Here is a 26,354-nt window from a genome sequence, read left to right as displayed (position 1 = left end):
TTAATTAATATGGTGGTCTAGCTCGTTTATTGACTCCTCCCTTTCGTTGTTGAATTCAACTACTTATTTTACTATCCATTAATTCGAGTAACTGATAAAGCAAACTACCCAAAAAAAAAAAGCCATAACTTTATAAATTGTTTAATTTCTATAAGGTCGTACTGTGCAAAGAATTTAAGCGTTAAAAATGCAGCAAAGATTTGCATTGGAAGCTGACCAGCTCAAACAACCATATTGTGACTGGATGAAGACGCATTTAAACTCTTCTTTTTTTCCAAACTTGAAAGGTCTTGAATGGTTGGGAACTTTGGATTAATGATCTTTCTCTGAGAAAGTTTGGTTAGGGATTACCTCATAATAAGTATTCGTTAAATCGAGGTCCCGACATAGCTCATAATTAATTAGGTAGAAGACAAAGTATAATTTGTCATACTCTCAATCTAGACTGTCTTAATCAAGATAAAGAATTCGATTTTTTGTTTTGGAGCTTTCTATTCTGTGATCTTCTTTTGATGCACTACACCAAATACTTCCAATGTAGATTGTTCTAATCGAGATAAATGATTTGATTTTGAATGGTATTTTCTATCCCTTTTTAAGGATTGTTTTGTGTGCATTAAGAGCATTTGATAAAATGTGAGTCCAATATTTGTCTAAAGGCTAAGGCCCATTAATTACAACTTACAACCAATTATGCAAGGAGTAAATTTATCTTTACTAGGTGATTTGCACTAGAGCTATTCACGAATCGAGCCGCTCGAGCGGCTCGAATACGAGCTTGACTCGAGTTCAATTAATATCGAGCTCGAGCTCAAAAATATCAAGCTCTGCTCGCGAGTTCAGTTATATATATATATTTTTTTTTTAATTTATTATTTTAATAGTAAAATTACATATATATCTCTAATATTTTATTATTTGTTAAAAAAATTATTATTTTATTCTTTTTAAAAACAATTATTTTTTAAAAAAATAAAATAATTATATAATTTTTTTTTATTTTTAAGCTCAAATTTGACATTTTGAACTTGTCGAACTTCATAAAATTAATTGGAGACTCGGCACAATTAGGCCAAAACTCGACTCGACTCGTTTGCACCCCTAATTTGCACACATGTTGCCTTCACTGCGTGCGGGATGTATATATAACCTTGCATTATTCCTGCTACTAGAGAGAAGCGGGAAGGGGCTTTTAAATTTTGAAAAATCAAGTTTTTCTCCATTGAAAAGTTGGAATTTTTAAAAAAATTTTATGTCGATTTAAACTTTTGTCCTCGCAAAAAATTATAAATATTTCAAGTTATATATTTAAATTTTAGTTGAATTAGAGTTTGTCCCCTCAAAGGAAATTTTTTGGTTCCACCTATAGTTGGAAGGGCTTTCCAATTTGCAGCTCTCTACCAGATGAATTCCCACTCTTAAGTCTGTTTCCACAATGAATTTGATGTAGCAGAATTCCCAAGATAACATGAGTCCTACCAGATATTTTTGCTGCACTGCTGCTTGTGAATCTAATATTTGCTGCAAAACCTGCTAACCATTTTGCCCAACTCATCTCTTAGGAGACCACATGCACCTACAACCAGAGTAAATTTGCTCTCTTTTTTTTTGTTGGCCGAAAAATCTATGGAGACAATAATTTATTTGCCTCAAAAGACTCTCAATTTATACGGTTGTAATGAAGATCAAGAATTTGGTTTTATTTTTTTTAAAGAATATTTTCTATGACGTTAGAGCACAAGATAAATAGTGAACCCCGACCTAGTACGTGGAAGAGTTTCAAAAGAGCTCTCTGTGGCCACCACTGGACCCAAACCCAATGGTTGGTGTGCTTCCTTTTTCTAATGTGCCTAGCATGTCTCCTAAATCATGAAGTCAACATCAACTGCCAAACCAATATGCCTCTTGGTGGAGTCAAACTCCACAATCACCAGAAAATGGAATATGATATAACATACGAGTACGGTTAACTAAGGTCTCTTTTTTTTTTTTTTTTTTTTCCTTCAGTGGGGGTATCCGAATGCATCGGCACTCGACTAGTCCTCCACTGGGCCTGGCCCCCGCCCCACCAAGGAATCAGAGATTGTTAACTAGGTGAGATTTGACCACACGACCTGGGACCTAATGAGGACATCCCATAGCCAGTCAATCTACATCCCGGGGGCAAGTAAGGTCGTGTTTGGATTGCAATTTGTTGGAGTTTTTATAGAAATTGTCCTGTAACGATTTGATATATATGGGATAAAAAAGTAATTGAAAAATGTAGAGATTTTTTGGTGAAAAATCCCTTTCTAAACAAGCCCTAAATTATCAACACCATTTTTTTCGTATTTTTTAGATTTATTGACAATTTTTCAGATCTATATCTGTTAAATTGCAGATATGTAATTTCTAGTGTGTGTATGTTTAGCCTATTATTAAGACAACGATATAAATCAAATCGTGTTGGGCGATTTCTAATTATCCACTAATGCAAATTTATATATATATAAAAAAAAAGCAAATTAAGTGATAAAGATAAAGAAAAAGATGCACCATTTCATAACCGCCTCTCATTTTTCCTCTCTTCCGGGGACAAAACTAATTCTAGCAAGCACCCACCCATTGACGTTTCACTTTCACTAGTACTGTTAGAAAGTTAGACACACGAAAACAAGAAGTCAGCTGGATTCGAAAATCCAACTTTGGGAGGGATAGGGCCTAAGGGGGTCATTGTCCTTGATTTTCCCTACCCTTAATTTCAAAATTCAAGTCTCATAAATAAATCATTCCCAGGACCAGTTCATTGCATGAGATATGTATCACTATCACAATGAAGTACGAATAGTTATGCGGTCCACTTCGCTCGTACTATGCTCTCTCCACCAAGCCTTCAACTTGCAGATTGTTGTGACGTTTAATTGTTGCCTTAATGTGCAATTAAAGGGGAAGAAAAATCGTCATGATTGCTATGTTGTTATATTTTATTATAAACTTTTCTTTTGATAAATGGTAGTTGACAAATACTCGTCACTACATAGATTCGAGTGCCACGATTAAAAAGCACTAAGAAAAAGGAACAGGAAAAAGATTGATATTTTATAATAGATATCCACTTAATTTACATTAAAATTATCATATAAATGTACGAAGTTACTAATATTTTCATCCTTACATTGAGACGATTTTTGTATATAAAATTAATTTTTAGAAACATTCAAACATGAGACGTCTCTTAATATTACATAATAAATAGGATATATAGTACTCATAAATACAATAAATATTTGATATATTTTGAGACCTTTTATAGAAATATAAAATCGTAGGACTTTTTTTTGGGGTGTGACTTATTTAATACAAAAAAATAATCGAAAGATGTGTATCTATTTTGATAATTGCCATATAATTACTGAAAAACAATTGACCTATTTCACAGCTAATTATATGATTTTGATAATTGAGAGTAGACCCATAAAAGAAAAGCTACAGGCTCCATTTGTGTTGGCCATTTTTTTAAAAATAAGTTTTTTAAATATAATACTATAGTAAAAAATATCTCATCCATACAATATATCAAATATTTCAAAAAAAATTATAGTAAAAATTTTTCATATACACTGCTACAATTAAATTTTTCAAAAAATTTCTCAAAAACAACTAATCCAAACGGAGCAACAAATTATTTAGGACCAATTTCAATTATTTCCTTGGAATCTTCTATAAAATTTAGTTAAATTCCTTTGACAAAAATATGATACACTTTAAAGAATAAAAGCTGGCATCTAAAGCAAGCACCCTCCCTAGTCCCACATGAGACTAGATCCCCCCATCCCCCTGTCTTTCTCTCCAACACCGCGTTTTTTTATTCCTTCCTTGTCTTTGAAAAGTGATGAAAGAAATTTCATACCAAAAAAGAATAAGACCAATTTTTTTTTTTTTGACTGCAAAAATGTCAAATACATTGCCTTAATTTTCCATAAAATCGAATTATAAACTTCATGTTTTTGACTTGTGAGATTGTTAAAAGTATAGCTTAAATCGTCAAAAGAGACAACTCTTTGAAAAGGTCTTTTTGTTTGAAAGAGTTTTACTATTGCTTGCAAATCCCGTTTGACGTCGAATGTGAAATAACCGAATATTGCGTCAAAGCCACCATAAGACTTTTTCCCTTATGAGAGTAGCCGGCAATATTCCAAATTCCAGCTATTCTTTTATTCCCCTGCCACGTGGTCCTAAATTCCCGGGATTGTCTCTATAATGACGTGGCAACTTTTAACTGCGTCAGCTAGAATCTCTTTTCTGTCCATTACCGCCTTAGTAACTTCCTTTCACTGTGGCTTGGCTTACCAGCTGTCTGCTGAATATGGCTGCCCAACGGAACATCTGAAAAAATATTATAAAAAGTACTCTGAAAAATAGTCTAAATTTTTTTTAATATTTAAAAAATATCTCAAAATATATTCTAAAAACTTTTCTACTCTTGAATATCCCAAAATATTTTCTAAAATATACTATCAAAACTCTGTTGCAGTAAAATTTTTCAAAACACCCCAAAAAACAGCTAATCCAAACGGATCCAAAGGTTTTTCAATTATAGAAAAATGCTAAAATTGTTCCTTATACTTTTTCATAAATCTTTTTGGAGTTGATATGTACCTTGTATTTTTTTTTTTTTTTTGCAATTAGGGTTTAGGATATGATCTTGTATATGAAATTCCACTCATAACACTTTTGGTATTCAAGTCATTGAGTCTGTCTAGATTGAGGATTATTTGGCAATTTTTTTTTAAATACGGTAACACTTTTTATGATATAATATCAGATTTTTATGATTTAAACAATATCTCATAAAGGAAATTGATATTTATCTGACCTCACAACACCACCATAACAAATTTATTTATGTGGATTTGACATTGTTCCTAATCTAGAATTGCACATTTCTTTTAAATGCTGTTTAATTCGCGTGTCAAGTTTTTAATATGGAACCTCTGTAAATGGATTTAATAGGCATTCATCAGTCCACATGCCATTCAATTTCACATTTCCAGATTTATTGTCCTTTCTTATTTTGAATCATTCTTCCAATTTAACCTGGAGCTTTATTTGTGAGTCCCCATTTAAAACCCATTAGACAATACAGTCCAATATCTTTAGGAGGGATAATGTTATAACTGAAAAGTGTGTTTGGGTTGTAAATTATTTGAGATATTTTTTATGTAACACTTTTGGTGATGTGATGTATGTGAGATAAAAAGGTATTTGGAAAGATAAAAATGTGTATTGAAAATTGTAATGATGATATAAACAAATATATTGAGACAGATAATCTCCTGTCCAAACACACTAGGGTAAATTAATCCAAACTTTGTTGTCCTACGTTTTAGTCACCTGTCTCCCATGTTATTTTATCCCATAAAAAACATGGGATTAATTTGGAATGTATGATTCCATACATAGAATACAACTAAGCAGGGAATGAAACAAAAGATTCTTATACTTTTCAACTAATCGTAGATCCATTACATTTACACTAAACATTTTTGTACATATCAGAATTGCGCTAAAAACTACTCAAACTTTTGACTAATCATTTTTAAGAATTGTACTTCAATTTTTAAAAAATTTGTAAAATTTCTAATGCATATCACAAGCTCTATAGATTTTTGCATATAAAATTCATAAGGTGACCAGAATTTATTTGATTAATGTCTCATAAACAAGGATAGAGTTAAAGTTGGTATTCATCTATTATTATGCTTGAAAATTATAGAAATTTTATTTGTATTTTTAGTTGCGTAAATTTCAAACACATCCATTTTATTAGTGTATGAATATAAAATCGTAATTTGGGCGAATTCACATCTTTGCGCTAAACTTTTGACCATACTTTTAAAAAGAAAGCATAATATGTGCACATATAATATTTTTTTGGTACACGTCTTATATTTCACTAACTATGATCTAAGTTAGTTTAGACTTAATCATAGGGTTGGTCCAGTAGTCAAGGGAGGACTCTTAGAATTCTCCCTTGTTATTACAAGTAGGATCGAAATTTTGCCTTAATTGAACAAGATTGATAGGATCGTTTGAATTGTAGGATTTTACGATTCTGATACAATCTTATTATTTTTAAAACATTAGGTAATAATTTTAATAGTTTTACCATATCTTTGTGTGAAAAACTTGAATTGAGTGCTGTTTGTTGCAAACTAGATTCAAATGCTTTTAAATCCATGGAAATAACTCACTCCAATTCCAAACCTATAAAATTCTATGAATCATTAAATTTGAGTCATATGTTTCACTAGAGGGGAGAGATGATTTTTGATATGGGTTATCACTTAGGGCTAGTGTTTGGTGTGTTTATTGTGATAAATTAATATTTAGAAATGAATTAATTACTTTTGCTATGTCTAAGTGGTAGGCTTAAATTTGTAACTCAAATACATGTATTTTTAGCATAAATTTCTATTCTCAAAATTTTCTTTAATTATTTGCTTATTGTATACCGATCTTTTAGTCAATTAAAATATATTTGAAATATTTTGTTGTATACATATAACATTTAATTATCCTGTTGTAAAAACAATGATGTAATAATAGATCAATAAATCATAGTTAACTAAATGTATGGTGTTTAACTATTTTAATAATAATTAGATAGATGATTTATACACATATAAAGTCAACTTTTCGAAGTAAATTGTCCCGTCCTATTTGGATTTTGAACCAGAAAGAAAGAGTTGTTTAGTTTAATTAAAATAGATCGATGCAGTCCCGAATTTTTATATAATTTTCAAACTGTTCCAAATACTTTATATAACACAATTTTAACCTTAATTAACAATATCATTGTATTGATTGCACATGAATTACATTATTTGTTACCATATATGAATTGCAAACTTAAAAATCATAAAAATGACAAATTTTTTACTTGACATTTTTTTTTTTAGCAACTTACGATCTGATCCTGCAAACAAAAAAAAAAAGAAATAATCTTACGCAGGATCCCGATCTTGAAAATCTTGCTCAACACAAGACAGACAATAGGTGAGACTCCCAAAACACGTTTTTTTTACTGACATTTTTTTTAATCTATATTGCACTTTTCTCTAGACCACATGGAAGTATTTAAGTACATTTATGGCATTATGTGCCTTAATACTAAACCACATGGGATGGGAGCACAGTAGATAAGTGCTCTCTGTCTCAAAAACTCAAGCTGCTGCTTTAACTCTCATTTCATTATCATCATAAATCTAAATCGGAAAAATGCATTTATCTTTCTAATTGATATATATATATATATATATATATATATATATTTACTTTCTCCTTTCCTGAAAGGCTGGTCGAATGGATTTTTCTGGACAAAAGGCAAAAGTAAAAGTCCGATGGATTAAAAAGAGAAGAATATTCAATCTGTAGCCCCTTTATTGGATCGGTGCACAAAACTGTTTGTACTGGATAACTCCCCTGTATTTTAAAACTCTCATAGTCAATTTCTTTGATAATCCCACGGTATCTCTCCCTCTCTCTCTTCTCTCTCTCATAAGCAGCACTTTTGAAGTCGCCGGCCAAATTCGTCTCTTCTCTGCTCCTCGCCGGTGACCGCAGATCACGGGGCGGGTCGGCTCCTCCCTTCCTTCGCTTCTCTACGAACTCCAAATTTGCATTCAATACTATACACTATAAAATTCATTTTGTTTATTCAATTCTATTTTACTGTGATTTATTTTATTGTATTCGCACGCGTACTTTAACATGCAAATTGCCTCTCTCTCTCTCTTTGTTGCTAATATATAATGGAGAAAAATTTACACGCAGTGGTTTAGAGTCTAAACTAGTTCTCTTGCTTTTTTTAAATTTCTTTTGTGCATTTTTTTGGTTAATTGAATTGTTTGAGAATTTCAAATTTTGTTGAATGCAGATCTTAATTGTTCGAAACGATCGTCAAATTGATCGGCGATCATCTCACCGGAGAGTTCTGGAAGAGTTGTTTACATTCTCCAGCAGTTAATTCTTTGGTTTCTGCATTGAAGAGAGTCGTTTTTTCTTTTTGGAATTTTGAGAAGATCAGTTTATATTTATGAATCTTGGACTAGATGAAATATAATGATGATTGATCGAGTCACATAAATTTGGTTGAGAGTTAGCGGAAGTGAAGATTCCTCTACTGTAGCTTCCCGGAGTTCTCTCGGTGTGTGTGTGTGTGTGTTTTCTTTCTTCTTTTGGTTGTTTTGCAAATTTTGGTGAGTGGGAGCTGAGCATAAAATTAGCTGATTCAATTGATAAACGAAGGAAATAGAAAAGAACAAGAGAGGGGGAACATACGAATTGTGAGGTTTAGTAGGGATGTCAAAGGTGGTGTACGAGGGTTGGATGGTGCGGTATGGGAGGAGGAAGATAGGAAGATCCTTTATTCATATGCGGTATTTTGTCCTCGAGCATCGGTTGCTTGCCTATTACAAGAAGAAACCACAGGACAATGTGGTAAAAGCTCTGACTGCATATCTGCATTTTCTAATTTGTAATTAACGATGCTATACATTAATTTTTGAATGCTTGATTTTTTTTTGGAGCTAGTTAATTTGAATTGTCGAACATTTTTAAATTGATTTGTTTTGTAAATGTGTAAACTGCTTGTTTCCTGTGCTTTAGTAGATGATGTAGGCTGTAGGCTCTTCAGTTTGCTGTTTGAAAATCTTGATCACTGCTTATGAAATGCTGTAAGTGAAAAAGTTGATACTTGAGTTTTGATATGAATAGGTTCCACTCAAGACTCTCCTTATAGATGGAAATTGTAGGGTGGAAGATCGGGGCTTGAAGACTCACCATGGACATGTGAGTTGCACATATTTTCTTCTGTTTTGTTGGTTAATTGCCAGTAGTAGCTTTGTTTGAAAAATAGAGTATAGAATAAGCAAGTTTGCATCCATGTGTCCAAGTTACATCATAGCATCCCTGCATCACAATTGGCTGTTGCAGCTATTTCGTAGTGATTGAATCCTGCAATATTTTATTTTTAATGAGGTCTGAAAGATGCAAAGACAATTTTCTTAACTTAGCACAGTGCCTCAAAGGTGGACTGTGAGCTGTTTATTTATTTTTATTTTCTTATTTTCTATAATTTTTATGTGAGGATATTCAGACCAATATTCAGAGTCCTAGCACTGTGCCTGGAACAGATCATGCAAAAAAAGAAAAAGATAAAAATTACTCATTCTATATGATCATAAAGGTAGCATTAAGAAGATGATAGAAGAGAACTATTGATTTAATGGTTTGAGCTTTCAGCAAATAATTTTTAGATGCTCTAGTTATCAGGAATGATTTGGTTAAAGGTTAGTTTAAGGTTTCCTATTACTGGATTATGTATCCTTTCCATGCAGACAGAGTATGCTGTCTTTTTGTATTGAGCATAACGCTACCTAAGCCATAATTTGAAATTAGAGGTAGAGGAAGAGAAAAGAATAGGAGGAAGGTTACAGATAACATGGAAAAAAAGTGTAATTTAAAAGATTTTACCCAAGCCATAATTTGAGTTGAAAGAGATTCATATAGTTTACACTAATTCTTGGTAAAATTGGATAGGTCACTCAACTTTATTGAATTTGGATCAGAATTATTAATGAAGCATGGTGCAGTATGTATTAATCTTGGTCCCATGGGTTGCAAATCTTGGACTACCTTGGTTTATTAGTTGTGATACTTGACATATGTGCCTTAAGTTTTCTGCGGATTCTGACCATGTCTTGTTGCAATTAATCAGAAAAGACAAGTTGAATCAAAATGTGTTCCAATTTCAGTGTCAATAGAGTACTTGGAATGGTTGTATCCATTATTGATAGGTCTGGAGGCCCATACATTGCTCCATAATATGAAGACCACCACCTGAAATCCACCCATATTCAAGCCTAATTAGATCAAATCTGGAAAGTCATTGCACAAAGAATTTTCTCCTTGGTCAATGGACTAGAATACATAGCATGCAATTTCCCTGCACTTAGAGCTTCCAACTGTGGGCTCTTTATGTAACGTTGAAACTTGAAAGATTGAATTTTTAGAACTGTCCATTCTTAGCTTTTGGATTAATCCATGATATTTTGCTGTTCAATTGATTTGGCATGTTCATTGATGTTTGACTGCCTATGTTTACTTCAATGTTGAAGCTTCTGTTGTTCTATATTTCCATGCAATCTAAGCTTGATCCCTCCATTCCTTCTCCCTTATCTACCAAAAGGAGGAAGATTATATCATACATGTACACTGATCAAAGTTGGCATGTAAAAAGTGGCCAAATAATAGAATGTGTATGCTGTCCAAATTGAGCAATTTTGCTTAGTGCTAGAAGCAATTAGAACATAATTTTATGTTAGAGTATACCTTCTGGGCATAAAACGTCACTTCATGTTTTCTTTTGATGGTTGTTTATCTTATGGCTTTCCTTGTCTTTGCAGATGGTTTATGTGTTGTCCATCTACAACAAGAAAGAGAAGTACCATAGACTGACGGTGAGTTTTATTTTTAGTTGTTATATGTGTTACTCATTCTTTATTAAATTACTCAAAATGCCATATTAACATGAAAGCTGATGGAATAAAAATTCTGTTGATGCTTGAACTCATTGGTGAACCTAGAATTCAGATGATGAACTAATGAGATACGGGGAAGATTATGCGATAGTGTAGCAAAGTAATTTTTTAAGAAATAGGAGGCAAGATTGATGGAAAGGAAGTTGAAAATGCTGTTCAAACCAATTAATGCTTGCATTAATCTTGGGGTAAGGTAGATATCATGAAACTTTAACAGTATAAGTGTGATGAAAAATGTAAATGGTTTTTTTGGGGTATTCCTCTGAAAATTTTATTGACGCAAAGGATGATAATTCATATATACTTGTACCGGGATGGAAGTATATAGATGTTTGGTGTTGGCAAAGATCTTTGGCTTATGATTTCGCAGAATGTACTTGATTGCTGCACATGTGGAAGTAATGGCAGTAGTGGTGATTGAGGTAGGATTCTACTACACTGTGAAACACCATGATTTATCTTATATTGGCTATCTGGTTACTGTTTGAACCATTTAGAACAGCTTTGTTATGTAATTCTGGCAAGGTTGGCTCAAGGATTGCGAGTTGGTGGTTGGAATATTTTAGGGTTTCGGTTCATATGGTTAGGTTAATCTTAGAGTGAAAATTATTGAGAACCAAGTCTTATAGTAGTTGTTTATGAAACCTGTTCAAACTTCCTCTGGAATCTTCTATCAACAGGCTAGGCATGAGCTGTGACCGATTACGATGATTCCTAGAAAAGGTGCTTGGGCTTGCAGGTGGATACTGTGATACTGTGGTACCTTAGCATAATTGTCTCATGTCAGCTACTTGGGGGATCTGTTACAAATCAGACTTTTCAATCATATACTTTGACGTATTGGTTTAAGCGTTTGGTTCACCTAATTTAGGTTGATAAATGCTGTTGAGTTTGGTTTTACACATCAGAATTTAGTCTTTTGGTGAACGGAGAGCGCAAGACTTAAAAAGGCTTATAATTATTATTCACATGCTTCTAAAGATCAAGGTCATTAAACATGGATATATGCAGATATAGAATGTTTTCATATGGAAAGTCTGCAGTGGAATAGGCTAATGGTAATATTGAGGAGAAGAGCTTGAGTCAGGAGTGTGAGACCAAGTATACTGGCAAAGATTCTAATCTAAAAGCTGAAAAGTTAGAAATGGGGTATTTGGTTTGTAACTTCAGTAATAGCTGAAATTTTATTGAAGACAGATTATGTGGTATCTTTGATTTGCTTCCTGGATTTTTCTGAGTGAAGCTCTAAAAGTAATGTTTATCATGGTGGACAGTCATTTGCCTACTAGAAAAGGAGGGTAAAGGCTGGGGTATTGTCAAAGAATGGAAATTGATTTCAGAAGCGAAAGAGAGTGCAACTATAAAAGAATGGCCCATGTGCAGGCGATAGATTTGCTATTTATATGCAGAAGAGTTTCAGCAATGTAACAGAATATGTCTCTGCAAGAGCAGTAGAAACTTCCCTCAAAGGAAGGAATCCATCACCTCTATCCATCTTTTTGCTTAACACAGTAAAGTGAAGACATATAGAAACTGATCTGCATAGCTTAGAAATGTGATTGAGCTCTTTCTGGAGAGTTTAGAAATCTGGCTGACAAGGTATTTGCTGAATTGTGTAACCTGATCACTTCTTGAAGCACTTGGAGATGGATTTATTTTATTAATTAGAATGATGAAGAGATGACGAACAGATTGAATTGAATGGTTGGATGAGGTTTGAGCTGCTGTAACCTTTAGGGTGGTAGGGTGTTGTAATTTTGTTTATCCATACAGTCTGAGGTGTCTTTCTTGTTTGATGAAGAAAGCTGTCCTAGTTTTGATTGTAGAAACGGGAGATGAACATTTTTGAATTATGGAAAAGTATTATCTGATCAGTGAATGGCACATAAAAGATGTTTCTTTTGATAGTGAGTTTCATCAAACAACAATTTTAATAAACTAAGACAATTTCATGAACATGGCCCTGTATCATAAGGTATATATGGGGAGAGAGTTTCAGTTTGGAATTGCCCAGGTGAATTTCATTCACTCCTGTAGTACTGTCTCCGGAAGAGATTTAGCATTTTGTTATTTGACATTGGAAATTGGGCATGGAAAAGAGGTCTAAATCTTCAAAGGATGAAAACCCCAAACCCTCAGCTGATTTTGTATTAAAGTATAATAAGTCTGAGATGTCCACTGCAACATTTCCTGCTTGAAAGGATTTTTGAAGCGATGATTGTGGGTGGGACTTGGGAATCCAGTGGGAAAATGAAGGCGGTGGAGACTCTTGGATTATACTGTGTCCGCAAACATCAAAAAATAATATGGCTTTGACACTTTTTGTTTTAGGGCATAGTTTTAGCTTTCTTTTTTACCATCTTCTTAATTGCAGCACTATAATGATTTAAACGCCAGCTTTTGGTGCTTCTCACCTTTTCAGCATCACCACTCTTGCCTATATGCTGATTCATGTTAACCATGTGTATTCTTCCAGATGGCAGCTTTCAACATTCAGGAAGCTCTTATTTGGAAAGAAAAGATTGAATCTGTTATCGATCAGGTTGATTTCTTATCTGTTAACTTTTCCTTCCATAAATTCCTACTATTGGATTTCTGCGGTGTTACAGATACAAAATGCATGACCACATTTTGAAAAGTGCCTAGTATTTGATGTCTAAAACTTGGTGGTTATTTATTGTTTGTCTATTTGTTGATAAGCTTTGAGGGCGATGATTTATTTTACATAATGGCATATACCATATACTATGTTGTGCTTTTTGCTTGGATGTACATAGAACTGATTTTGAACTGATAAATTGCAGCATCAAGAGTCACAAGCTGTTAATGGTAATAAGTACCAGTCTTTTGAATACAAATCTGGAATGGATAATGGGAGGAAATCCTCATCATCTGATCATGAAAGTCAGTAAGTATTACATTCACTTTATTTTGTACCCACTTTGTGAAATGCTGTGTTAGTAGTGGTGAAACTTTAGTTTTGAGGAATGATGCAATTTTTATCATTGCTCAACTTTGATATTTCTACCTTCGTTGATTCTGTTCTTCAGGCTTATTTTTAATGGTTTAAACTGAGCAGAACAATTTTGGGAAAAGCGCTTCTCTGAGGTGTCCTCAACTAATTTGGGCTTCTGCTTTTTGCTTATCTTATGCTGACAAAAAAAAATAAGATTCTGAGAAGCAACCTGAAGGTGCTCTTGGAAACAGCTTTTAGCTTTTTAAAACATTTAAAGCAAATACATTCTTCCAATTCTGCAAGAGATAGGTAATGAGCCTAAAAAATCCACAAGTTTCGCAGAATATTTAGTTGATTTGGGTTACATCCTCCCCTTAGAATGTGGCTTTACAGAATAAGAGCAAACAAGGTGGTGAGGAGGTTAAGTGGAGACATAAAGTAACTTTACTAGTAGCATTAGTGCAATACGTATCTTCTGTATTTTAAAACTATTCATTGGTGGTGTTATTCTTGTTCAAATGCTGGTTATGCTTCTGTTCAGTGTAGTCAGGTCCTTAATTTATTCTGAACTTTCAATTTAAGGTTGTTTTTGTACATAATAAATTCTAATCAATGCAGGTTCAGTGCTGCCGAGGATGAAGATGATAGCCGTCATAGTTTAATGCGGAGAACAACCATTGGAAATGGTTTTTTTTTTCTTGATTTCCATTTTTGTAATGGCTTCATTTCTTTTCTTATGTAACTGAATTTTCACTTTCCTTTTGATGGGCAGGTCCTCCTGAATCTGTATTTGATTGGACAAAGGAATTAGATACAGACTTGGCAAATCAAAGCACGAACAATCAGGCATTTTCTAGAAAGCACTGGCGCCTGCTCCAATGCCAAAATGGTGGGTTAGTTTGCTAGTCTTGAATTGTTTTTTCTTTATGTAAGTGGAGCAATACTAGTTTTATTTGAAGCTTAGCTTAGGATGTGAAAGAAGTTGAAATTTGATGAGGTGCATAACCTCTTCATTATGTGGATGACTGCAGGACTTCGCATCTTTGAGGAGCTTATTGAAGTAGATTTTCTTGTACGTTTTTGCATACTGCTAAAAAGATTTGTCTTATGTGTTGAAACTTGAATGTTTGAGGAAAAATCCTCAACTCAAAAGTCCTGTTTCTGTAGCCAAAGAGCTGTAGTAGAGCAATGAAGGCCGTTGGAGTTGTGGAAGCTACATGTGAAGAAATATTTGAGCTTGTAATGAGCATGGATGCAACGCGTTTTGAGTAAGTGCTATTTCTTGTGGACCTGCATTAAGCACTATTCCGGTACTTTTTCTTGCAATTTGGCATGATTCTTTTAGTGGCTAATGTAGATTTAACCTTATTGCCCTCTCCCACAGCTACCAAGTTATTTATTTAGAGAGTAGGATATGCTGTTATAGTTCTGCATCACTTGGACTTGGTTTGTTTTCTGTTGTTGATCATATTCCATGTATAGCAGTGGAGTCCTTGCACGTGTATGTATGCGGCTTGCTTTTCATCTTCTCGATGCCCATGTATGTACTTTTTAAGCTCCTGCCGATGGATCATGGTGCCTCCATGATTTGGAATTATTGCATTTAGATGTCCCTCCCAGTGTTTAATGTTAGAAATTGGCAACCATATGATTCTGTACTGTAGAGCCACCATATTTTTCCTATTATTAGGAATACGCTCCACTAGTCTCTAAACATTACAAGTTAACTACAGACTGACAGGTATTGTAGCAGGAAAAGGATGAGGATAGATTTGAAGTATTTGTCGAACCTATTGTCTGGAGAAAATTAAGATACCTTCGAAACTAAAGAAAGGGAAGCCTTGGATAGAGAATTGAAAGATATAGTGATGGGATATATCTCTGTTTAACATTAATGTCAGCGCATGTTTGATGAGATTAGAGAATGCTATAAGCCTTATGGGTGACATGATTACTAAAGATAGAAATAGATTTTGACCTGGCGAAACAAATTTTGTTAGGGATGAAAGAATGTTTTATGCACCCAGGTAGAGGGTAATCAAGTTGAGCTTGAGTTTCACCATGCTTGAGCTCAAACTTGACTCCTGATAGCGTTGCTAGCTCAAGCTTGACTTGACACTTACTTGAGCTCGACCTCAAGCTTGAGTTGAGCATCCAAATATCATGTTTTAAGTCCAGAAAAATACAGAATTCTGAAGTTAAAAAAAAAAGACAAATTTCAAAGCCAGAAAAAACAAAAGATTCAACACCTGATAGGATGGATATATTTTCTAATCAAATTTCAAAACAAAATCTAAAACACTTTACATTACCTTTTAAGATTAGTGGAAAATTAAAAAATCCCCACAGCTTGGTCCCCTGTTGCAAAGCTCCAAATCATCAGATGGATGAGAGAAAGATGAGTGCAAGGCCCTTTGTAAACCAAAACTATGATCTCATACAATTTTCAAAAGCGAAAATGCTGATTAAAGAAATATGGTAGTACCCATCAATCTGCTAGAACTGAGGTTATTGAAATTAACAATCATGCAGGTTGTCACTTTCTACGTTGGACTTTGATTATGAACCAAATAAAATATGTATACCAGCAACGACTAAAAAATTGGGGAGAGAGTGATTAAGAAGAAAGAGACAGAGAGGAATGGGGGCAAGGGAGAGGACGCAGAGGGTGAGAGAGAGATGACTGAGAGGATTTGGGAGTAGTGGGCAGCTGGAAACAAAGTGAGAGAGAAGAGAATGCGATGTTTGGAGGTATACCTAGGGTATATTACGAAGGGTTTACAAGTAATTTCACAAATGTTATAAAAATTAAATTCATATTCATAAAATTTCGATAAGGCTTGCGAGCACTCGAGCTTATCAATTTGGAGCTCGAGCTCAACCCAACTTCTTAGTCAACCGCCTCAAACTTGAGCTTGAGCTCAATCTTTATTGAGTTGAACACCTTGCTACTTGCAAGTAGCTCGGTTCGCTTACACCCCTATGCCAAGGTAAATGAGAATGAGGTTTGATATTGTTGAAACTATTATTCTGTTTCTTCTTTTTTCCTTATGGGAAAGTGTTTGATGTGTGGATGGGAAGCATGATTTACTTGAAATTGCATAAAGTTTGAGGCGATGATTGACCAGTTTATGGAAGACCCATTTTTTACCTGATATTCAGCTACATATTTGTGGACTCTGTACATGGCATTTTGGTACTGATTTGGCGTTAATGCTTAATCATATGATAATGAGGCATTGTGGTTTCAATTTATTGATAATGCTTAGTCATGTCTGGATGATTTTTGCAGGTGGGATTGTACTTTCCAGTATGGTAGCTTAGTAGAGGAGGTAGATGGACATACAGCAATACTGTATCACAGGCTTCAGTTAGACTGGTTATCTATGTAATATATTGTTCCAGATATGAACTTGCTTCTCTGACATCTATTGTTTTGAGTATTGTTTTATTTCAATTAAATTGGGTCTAACTTGATGTCAAAGTTTGAAATTGGTGCTTCATTGCAGAGTTAACTAATAGTTTTAAATTTGAGCTGTTTTTGCATGCAAAGGTTGGCTTTTATGTTGCATTGTGGATTTAGGCTTATTTTATAACCTGATCTTTCTATGAGGCACTTTGGTGTGTGCACAAGCCTAAGCATGCTTATAGTCGTGCCGAAAAGGATGTTCTTTTTCCTCCTGCTATCTCACTTTCTAAAAACTTTATCCTCAACTCCTTTTTGTCATTTCTGGCCTTTAAAATGTATTTTTCAGAACTGGAAACTGCAAATTCTGAGTTGAGCTTAATATGCTGGCTGCAATAGTGAGTTTGTCAAAAAACTGGAAATTCTAGCATTTTGTCCCATCGAGCCTGAAGGTTGACTCATAGTAAATAACGAAAGAAAATATACATGAGAGGTAATAATGATGGAAATTTAACTGTAATGTTGGACATAAAACTGTAACCCACTGCTATCTGTTGTCTTATTATGGTGTCTTTGATTCAAGTTAGTTTTACAAGGGTTGTAATTGTCATAAGCATGCCCCTTATTTTTTCCAAATTGATCTTTCCTCCCCTTCTGGGTTTCTGGCTAAGAAAGTCCTTCGACTAGGTCGTCCATGTATGCAATTCATCAGTTCTTTTAGGATTATAACCCAATTGCTACTGTGCTACTGATATTGGCAAGTTTTAACAGCATCAGGGGTATTTTTTTTGGTGGGGGGGGGTTACATACCTTAAGTAATGATGGCAAAATTTGCAAAATTAAGCTTCTGTAACTCTTACCAGAAGAAAACTATATGTAAAGTAGAGATGGTATTTCGAATAAAACAGGAAAAGAGCTAGATTTGATCACATTTGAACAAGTTAAATCAGGGGGTGAACTTGGATTTAAGAACATTCTTGTTGTTGGGAATGAGAATTTGTAGTAGTAAGACATGACATGTGTTACAAAAGAAATATCTGTGAAATGTAGATAAATTATGTATAATCAACATTTCATAAAATATTGATATTTTGTCATTATGGGAAATGTCCATTTTGGACATAGAACAATATTAATCCTGAAAAATTTAATCTAAATCAAGGTTCTTTTCTAATAATAAAATATGTGGAGTCAACACTTCATAAAATGCAGATAGTAAGTCCTTATCAGAAATGTTCATTTTGGAAATGGAACAGTGTTGTCAATTGAAGATTTTATTCAGGATAAAAGCTGAATAGCATATAGAACATCATTATAGGGGCACAGAATTCATTATATTTGGTTAAGGACTGTGAACTAATTATTCTTTTGTGTCCCTTCAATTTTTCTTTTTTGCTACACTTACATGATTAGACAAGAAATTCTTGACATTAATTTCACCACTGGATTTCAACTGCAGGTTAGTATGGCCTCGTGACCTTTGTTATGTGCGCTATTGGCGTCGAAATGATGATGGGAGCTATGGTAACAGTGTACAGGATGCTTTGTTGTTTTGTTGGGGGGGGGGGTTCTAATTTTCCTTTCCCAAACCAACCACCTTTTCGGCTCTGTGCAGTTGTATTATTTCAATCAAGGCAGCACGAGAATTGTGGCCCACAGCCAGGATTTGTTCGAGCTCATATAGAGAGTAAAATTTTGTCTCCTGCTTTGGTTTTATATGGCATGAAATAACATAATCTGTTGAGGGCTATATGGTACTGAATAACTTAAGCGTTTAATCTATTTAATATGTATCATGAAAAGTCTTCAATGTTCCTTATGTGCGCAGGTGGAGGGTTTAACATCTCCCCTATGAAACCTCATCACGGAAGGCCCAGAACACAGGTGCAGCATCTTACGCAAATTGATCTGAAAGGCTGGGGAGTGAATTACATTTCATCTTTTCAGCAGCATTGTCTGCTTCAAATGTTAAATAGTGTTGCTGGTAAGCTCCTGTGGAAGGGTCCTGCTTATTTGGAAGTGTCATTAGGGCTCTGTTGATGTCTCTAGTCACTATGTTTAGTGTTTCTAATTTCGTTGAGCTTTAGTACACCAGACTTGTGCTTTTCTGTTTCTTTTCATGCTCAGCCACTCTGAAACTTGTATAGAAAAGTTGGATACAACTTTAGTTGCATGTTCATCTATACTTGAAATTGCAGTTCTGGTGATAAACAATTTGTGTTGTGTGGATATACATTTCTAGTCATACTTTTGAGTTCACAGCTTTTCTGGATTCTTGTAATGGTTTCTATCTGGACATTTCTTGTGTTAATTGCATAAATTGAAGTACTTTCACAATCATAAGTTTCTACTTTATTATACCTGTTTGTATACTGATTACATGTAAAGTTAGTGAAGTAGCTCAGCTAACTCTTTATGTGGTCATTCTTCTTGCTTGTTATTTTTTTCCTTGTCTTTTCATCTTGATGTCATATTTTCATCATTTCGAGTGAAATGATGTGTATACATGAAAGTGCCCAATTTTAAGGGTGTGTAGCTACTTATGCATGATACACTGTTTTATCTGATTATTTCTTGGTCAGCCTTCTGTGCCTGAGTTTTAAATAGTTGGAATGTATCTTGTCTCTTATATTGGGTAGTTTCCTGTTTACTCCAGGACTGCGTGAATATTTTTCGCAAAGTGATGAAAGGGCAGCTGCACCAAGGATCCCAGTTATGGTTAACATGACATCAGCTTCTGTTTCCTCAAAGAAGAGCGAAAAGCTCTACGGTTCTTCTGTACATAAACGAAGTATGTCTTTAGATCAAATAACTTCTTCGAATAAGAATGTGTCAATGATGGATGACTATTCTGATGAGGATGAAGATTTTCAAGTGCCTGATCAAGAGGTATAAATTTTTTTTTTTAACACTAGATATATCTGCTTTGTCTTCTTTTATCTTTCTCTAAGTCATGTATGGACAATTTGCAGGTGTTGCCACCCAGTCTTGACAGTGAAGTGAAGAAATCTGGTAACTGATTTTAAGTTTTTATTGTATTACTGTCTTTTAGATCCTTCAATTTTCCAAAAAATGGTTAACAGACGCTAAATTTTCTTTTAATGATTTGAAGCTTCTGAAGAAGAACTAGCAGACAATATTGATTTGTCCATTTTCTCGGGTAACCTCCGGCGTGATGACCATGAAAAAGCTCGTCACTGCTGGAATATATCTGATGGAAACAATTTCAGAGTTCGTAGTAGGACTTTTTGCTATGATAAGTCAAAGGTTTGTAATTTGTTGCTTTTTGTAAATTGTTATCATTAAAATCTGTCATGGGTTGCACTAAAATCCATCTTGGACATATTTAAAGATTCCAGCTGGAAAACATCTTATGGACCTTGTTGCTGTTGATTGGTTCAAAGATTCAAAGCGAATGGACCATGTAGCGAGGCGGCCTGGATGCACAGCACAAGTAAGATTTTTGTAAAATATTCTGTATCTTTGTTTGAATTTTCTTTCCTTAATTAGTTATGTCATTAGTAATATTCATGAATGTGAAGCAAATAGCTTACACCTATATTGGCTGTCTGATACATATAGGATGCATTTAATCAAACTTCATCTCTTGGGTCAACTCTTTGCCTATTATTTGGAAGTTATACAATTTTTACAAGCTTATGCTTGTGAGAACTGTATTTTCTCATTGCTTATTGATACGAGTTTTATCTGGTACATATTTGAGCTACCTGCTTGTTCCTACAATTGCCGCTTGTAGTCTGCTTTTCTTGTTCCCCCGTCTTCATTATTAATCACTCAGAGTCGGCTACAATACACCACAATCATGCTAATCACTAGATTTACATGTGATCTCATTTGCATCATCTTTTTGAATCAATGCCATGGTCATACTGACTATTTTTTGTCCTTTTGGACTCTGCATTAATGCTTTGTTACTGCATCATCAAGAGGAACAACTGTCACAGAAGTTAAGTGTATGACATGAATTTGTTTTATCTTGTTAGTAGGAATCTTGTGTTAGCAACAAACAGTATCCTAGTTTTATCTTGTGCAATCAGCAACAAAGAGTATCCTTCTTTTATCTTGTGCAATCCTGAGAGTTTTATGAAACTGGTCAGCCTAAGTTCTCAGAGGCTTCTAGCTTTTCAGTTTGCTTGGCAATTCTCGCTATCCTGGGCCAAGGTGTAGTTGAGCTTTATACTGATGCTACAGATGGTCAGTGGAATCATTTCAATGCCTATGTTAAGAATGTGGCTTGTTAACCTGATTTAACAGTCCTCTGAACCATGATCATATTCTGAACCCTTTAATGCTAAAAAATATTCAGTATATTATTCCTGAAGTCTTACAAGTGCACGAAGGAATTTAGAACTGAGAACTTGCAAGGAGCTTTCTTTCATAAAACTGGTGCAATTGATTCATGGCCATGCTGCTGGAAATTCGAGATGCATTTTGGTTATCTGATATATGCTGGCTGTGTTCTCCGTTGCCCAAGATCATCTGATTTAGGTTTTCCAAGCTGAAAGTTATTTTCTGGTTTTTTATTTACTGTGGACTCATTTTGAGCTATAAAAGCTAGTCACAGAAGCAACTCTGAAAGGTGCTTTAAAATCAGCTTTTACTTTTTTAACTCTCTGAGAATGTGGTACCCTTCCGATTTTGTAAACATCGTCTTTGAAGAATCTTTTTGGGAAGTGGAATAAAGTTTGCAATTCTCCTATCCAAATGGTTATGCAACATGAAGAGGCACATTCTACAGTATTCGCCATGTCTGAAGTTCATGATTACAGGAACTTTCAAGTACTGATGAAGAGTCGATTATCAAATCCATTTTTAGGAATTTGGGGAAAGGAAATATGTTTTCTAGGTCCAATGTGTCTTCAGAGATTAATAAATTCAAATTATGAAAATACTCTTGCTTGAGTTTCCTGTTTGAATTAACTACAGTTTTGATGCTTGTATCAGTCTAAGTTCCCAGACATTCATGTTCAAAAGCAAGGCTTTTAATTTATGGGTACATCTGTATATCTTTCAGAAAAGCTTTAGTTGTTTAGCTTGTATGTATAACAGTTGTACTAGGCAGGGCGTGTGAAGTTTCTTTATCAAAGCAAACCATTATTATGACAAAACATAAAAGATAACATGGGTGGGGACTGTACATGTGGCCTGTTCATCTGAGTCTTCTTTATAGGACCTTCCTAAGACGCTAAGAATTTAGTATAGTGATTGTTTTCTATATAAGAGCTAACTGTCTGTGGCCCTGAATGCAACTGAAGTGCTGCTAATGTTGTCAAGGCCTCCGAGGTGCCAAAAACCTCTAAACAGGCCAAGTTCATTAAAAACAAAGAATTGAATCATGTCATTGATTAAGAAATTAATAATGGTTTTCGTATTTTTCCCCTAGTCTCTTAGCCATTGATTTTCATGTATTTTAGTTTTTGATGTCTTTTTACTCTTTTTGTAGGTTGCCTCTGAGAAAGGACTATTCTCATTGGTGATAAATGTACAAGTAAGTTGGGTAGCCAAATTCAGCTTTTCTGTTGAATATCTTTATATTCATTGTTGGCATAAATTTTGTCTCCTTAAAGGTACCTGGATCAACACACTACAGCATGGTATTCTATTATGTGACAAAGAAATTAATACCTGGTTCTCTTCTGCAACGTTTTGTTGATGGGGATGATGAGTTCCGAAACAGCAGACTGAAGCTTATCCCTTCTGTGCCGAAGGTTCTCTCTCTCTCTCTCTCTCTACAGGCAACCTGAAATGTTCATGCGTCCCAAGCTTCTGTATTTGTAAATATGACAGTTTGAAAGTTGTCTTGATGTTCTTGCACTGTTGCTTGTGTAAAATCATGCTTGTCTCTATTGGTTTTGATAAAAACTTACATTCTAAGTTGCAAAACGTCAGTATATAATTGCTGGCACTCATCTTGGTGTGTGGCATCATAATTTGTTACATTCTAAGTTGCAATATGTCAGTATATAATTGCTGGCACTCATGTTGGTGTGCGGCATCATAATTTGCATTTCTGAGTGTTATGTACAGGACTATTACAGTAACTTGTCATGTCACTATAAACACAACACTTATTCATGTTGACCTACTGAATTGTGTCTTCAATGTCCTTGCATTGTTACAAATAGCTATGCTCTTTGATCTTAAGTGTGATGTCCCTCTTACCTCTCTCTCTCTCTCTCTCTCTCTCTCTCTGTAACTTAAATTGGTTCTCTGGTTCTGCAATAAGCTACAGAACTAGGCATGGTGTTGGAAGCCTAAAGGATGACATAGTAATGTTTACCTTGAAATGACTTTTGCTTGGTATTTTCAGTTTACTTATGTTTCCCTTGCTCATGAATAATTCCCCACTTCTAGGGCTCATGGATTGTGCGTCAAAGTGTTGGAAGCACCCCATGTTTATTAGGGAAGGCTGTTGATTGCAACTATGTTCGTGGCAATAACTACTTAGAAGTAAGCATCAGTTAGCCTCTCTCTCTCTCTCTCTCTCTCTCATATGTTTGTGTGTGCATGTGTGAGTATGTATATAAATATAAGCACACTTAATTCTGTTAATTGTCTAGGCTTAGCAGACAGGATACAACCATTATGGTGTGGCTTACATTTGTGCAGATTGATGTTGATATTGGTTCATCAACTGTTGCAAATGGAGTTTTGGGACTTGTGATTGGCGTAATGACAACATTAGTTGTTGACATGGCTTTTCTAGTACAGGTATCCTATTTAATGAGAGTGCTTTTTCTTTCTGCTTAGTTGAAGTTTTATGTGTGTGTTTGGTCAATAATGTTGTTCAGTTCCAAAAGTGGATCACCATTTGAAAGTTTATTCTTTCTCTATCAAGATTTTTGTTTGTATTCAGGTATTTCTGCCTTTAATATCTCCCAAAAATTATTAAAAGTATTTTGCTGAAACAAATTGATGTTATAACATATTGTTTGGTCGTTGAAATTAAGATTGAAATGGAAGACGATTATGGTCATAGTATTAGTAGCTGTGTAAGGGGTTCAGATTGTGGTTTGATTAGCATTTAAATTGTTTCCCGTGGCACAAAAAGGTCGCAAGTGCCTATCCTTCTATCCTATCTACGTTTGAAGAATATAGAGATGTCTAAGGCAGGGCTGTTAGCGACTCGCATTTAGACAAATCATAATTGAGTCGTGTCAGAAGAACCTGAACCCTAAGAACAACCCATTTGAGTTTCAATTTTGTTATGTGATTACCTATAAACCAACATAGTTTTTTTTTTTTTTTTTTTTTTTCTGTGTAACGAAGTATTAGCTAAAAAAATCTATCTGATTTCTTGGATCTAAATAGTATACTTACAAGTTACGTTAGAAGTCAATTGGGTGTATAATATGACTGTCATCTCATTTTATGCTCTTGATCTTGTAGAACGTGCTCCTTGCTTTTCATACATTGTCTCAATTGTATCTTTAAATATAGTATACTTCGAATTAGAAGATTAAGTCAATATCAACACAACATCCAGAATGGTCCACTAATATATAATAGTTCTTTGATTATATAGGAAGAGCCACATATCATGCTTACATGCTAGACATTTAACAAAATAATTAGTCTTTTGAAACGTAATTTGCATAATCAATTGGATAGAAATATCTTTGTTTTGGAAACGCGGAAGGTTTTCATGCCCAATTTAAAAAATTGAGTACCGAGTGCTCGACAAAACTAAAATTTGGTATTTCCGATTCTTGTTTACTTTGAAATCACCAGCATCATGATTAGTGGAAATTTCTGTTATTGGCACCGGCAGGTATGACTTGAATTTCCTTCACTGGGGTCGCTGGTGCACACTAAATATGAAAGTAATATCACATTATTGTTTGCTTTTTCAACCAATGAAATGGATTTTGTGTAAATGGTGGCGCAGGCGAATTCCGCGGAAGAGTTACCAGAGCGGCTTATAGGTGCTGTTCGAGTTTCGCATATAGAATTATCGGCAGCTGTTGTACCAAAGCTAGATCCAGATCCATCAGATTTGCCCAAATCATGATGACCTTTGCAACTTTTACAAAATCATTGATCGGTTATAATCTCATGCATGCTGGCCATTTCTATTGATCAATTTCTTCATGCCTGACATATCTTGAATTTTCATCTATTTCTTCCATTAAAGGTTGTCGTGTCTTCAACATCCTTTTATCTTTTCTCTAATTAAATGAGTCTTTAGGGTAGCAAGATTGTGTCAATATTCTTTTTCCGTTGCGATGTAATCTTTACATCACTTGTAACTCCTGTTGCATATTGGACGAATGAGAAATTCCTTACAGTGATTTTTTGGATATGTTCCCGGGATCATTCACTGGACAGGTATTATTTTAACAGACTACTCAATAAGAAACTGTGGGAAATTTGAAACAACGAAATGAAACATTAGCACTAGTACTTTGAATGCTTTTAAACGTTATGTGTTTTTGGATACAATGTTACATATATATATATATATATATTGTATTTGACATCTGCACTCACTCTTAGGCCTGTCAATCGGGGCTAATGAGCCGGGCTTTGATGAGTTCAAGCTCAGCTCATTTAATTTGAAACATTTTCGGGCTTCGGGCTATGAGTTTCGGGTTCGTAAATGTGAAGCTCATACTCAGCTCACATAATATTCGGGTTGTGAGCCTTAATCGGACTTAGCCCAAGCTCACTTATTACTCCTTAATTTTCTTAATATAATTACTATAACTATTAAGTTGTAAAACTAATTTAACATTTACAAGACTATAATATTAAAACTAAACATGAACAAATAATAGTTCTTAAAAAGTATATAAATCAAAAAAATTTTCAACAATATTTATATTTAATCCCTTTAAAATGCATGAAAAATAGTAATAAAACATGCGATCATAAACCAATACATCTTTAAAAGTTGAAACTTTTTTTTTATAATCTTGTGATTTAAATCCAAATATGCTTGATGATTTTTGTGTTTGTAGACCAAAAAAAAATAACCAATAATATGCCAATACAAAAATTTACTCAACCAATAAGAAAAATTAGAGATTTAGTTATGCATTACTAATATTGGCTCTCAAGAAAGCTCATGAAAGAGTCTTTAGATGTATTTTTGTGTTTTGTAATTTATATATATATTTAGTATTTAGTAAAAATATATTTGGATATATAATTATACATAGTATCAAAATATAAATATTATATATATAGGTAATTAAAGGGCCGGACCTATATCGGGTTTGAGCCTAATAAGGCCCAAGCTCAGCTCACATTTAATTCGGGCCTAATTTTTAGGCTCAAACTCAGACCGGCTCACTAAATGATCGGGCTCATCGGGCTTTTTGTCGGGCCGAACGAGCCGAGCTCGGGCTGGCCCAGCCCCATTGACAGTCCTACTCACTCTCGTTAT

At 34.3% G+C, this 26,354-nt stretch overlaps 1 protein-coding gene across 2 annotated transcripts; it reads left to right on the top strand.

Moving 5' to 3' along the window:
* The first annotated feature begins 7,458 nt into the window (after positions 1-7,458).
* On the top strand, positions 7,459-25,268 carry LOC113706868 (protein ENHANCED DISEASE RESISTANCE 2-like). 2 transcript variants are annotated; one of them, XM_027228901.2, is made up of 23 exons: positions 7,459-7,617; positions 7,919-8,481; positions 8,758-8,832; positions 10,449-10,502; positions 13,060-13,125; positions 13,388-13,491; positions 14,158-14,225; positions 14,312-14,428; positions 14,571-14,611; positions 14,707-14,807; positions 16,832-16,927; positions 18,405-18,469; positions 18,561-18,632; positions 18,774-18,929; positions 19,602-19,834; positions 19,918-19,957; positions 20,058-20,212; positions 20,298-20,399; positions 22,410-22,454; positions 22,534-22,674; positions 23,321-23,416; positions 23,576-23,677; positions 24,855-25,268. In XM_027228901.2, the coding sequence occupies exons 2-23, from the start codon at positions 8,344-8,346 to the stop codon at positions 24,975-24,977; spliced, it is 2,190 nt and encodes a 729-aa protein (XP_027084702.1). In that variant the 5' UTR covers positions 7,459-7,617; positions 7,919-8,343; the 3' UTR covers positions 24,978-25,268. The 2 variants fall into 2 exon arrangements, with proteins under 2 accessions (XP_027084702.1, XP_027084703.1); XM_027228902.2 differs by lacking the exon at positions 24,855-25,268 and having other exon boundaries at positions 23,527-23,610.
* The last annotated feature ends 1,086 nt before the right edge of the window (positions 25,269-26,354 follow it).

Source organism: Coffea arabica, chromosome 8c (assembly GCF_036785885.1).
Source record: "Coffea arabica cultivar ET-39 chromosome 8c, Coffea Arabica ET-39 HiFi, whole genome shotgun sequence".
Taxonomy (NCBI): Eukaryota; Viridiplantae; Streptophyta; class Magnoliopsida; order Gentianales; family Rubiaceae; genus Coffea; species Coffea arabica.
The sequence above is the reverse complement of the archived record's forward strand: the minus strand, read 5'-3'. Positions and strand labels throughout refer to the sequence as shown.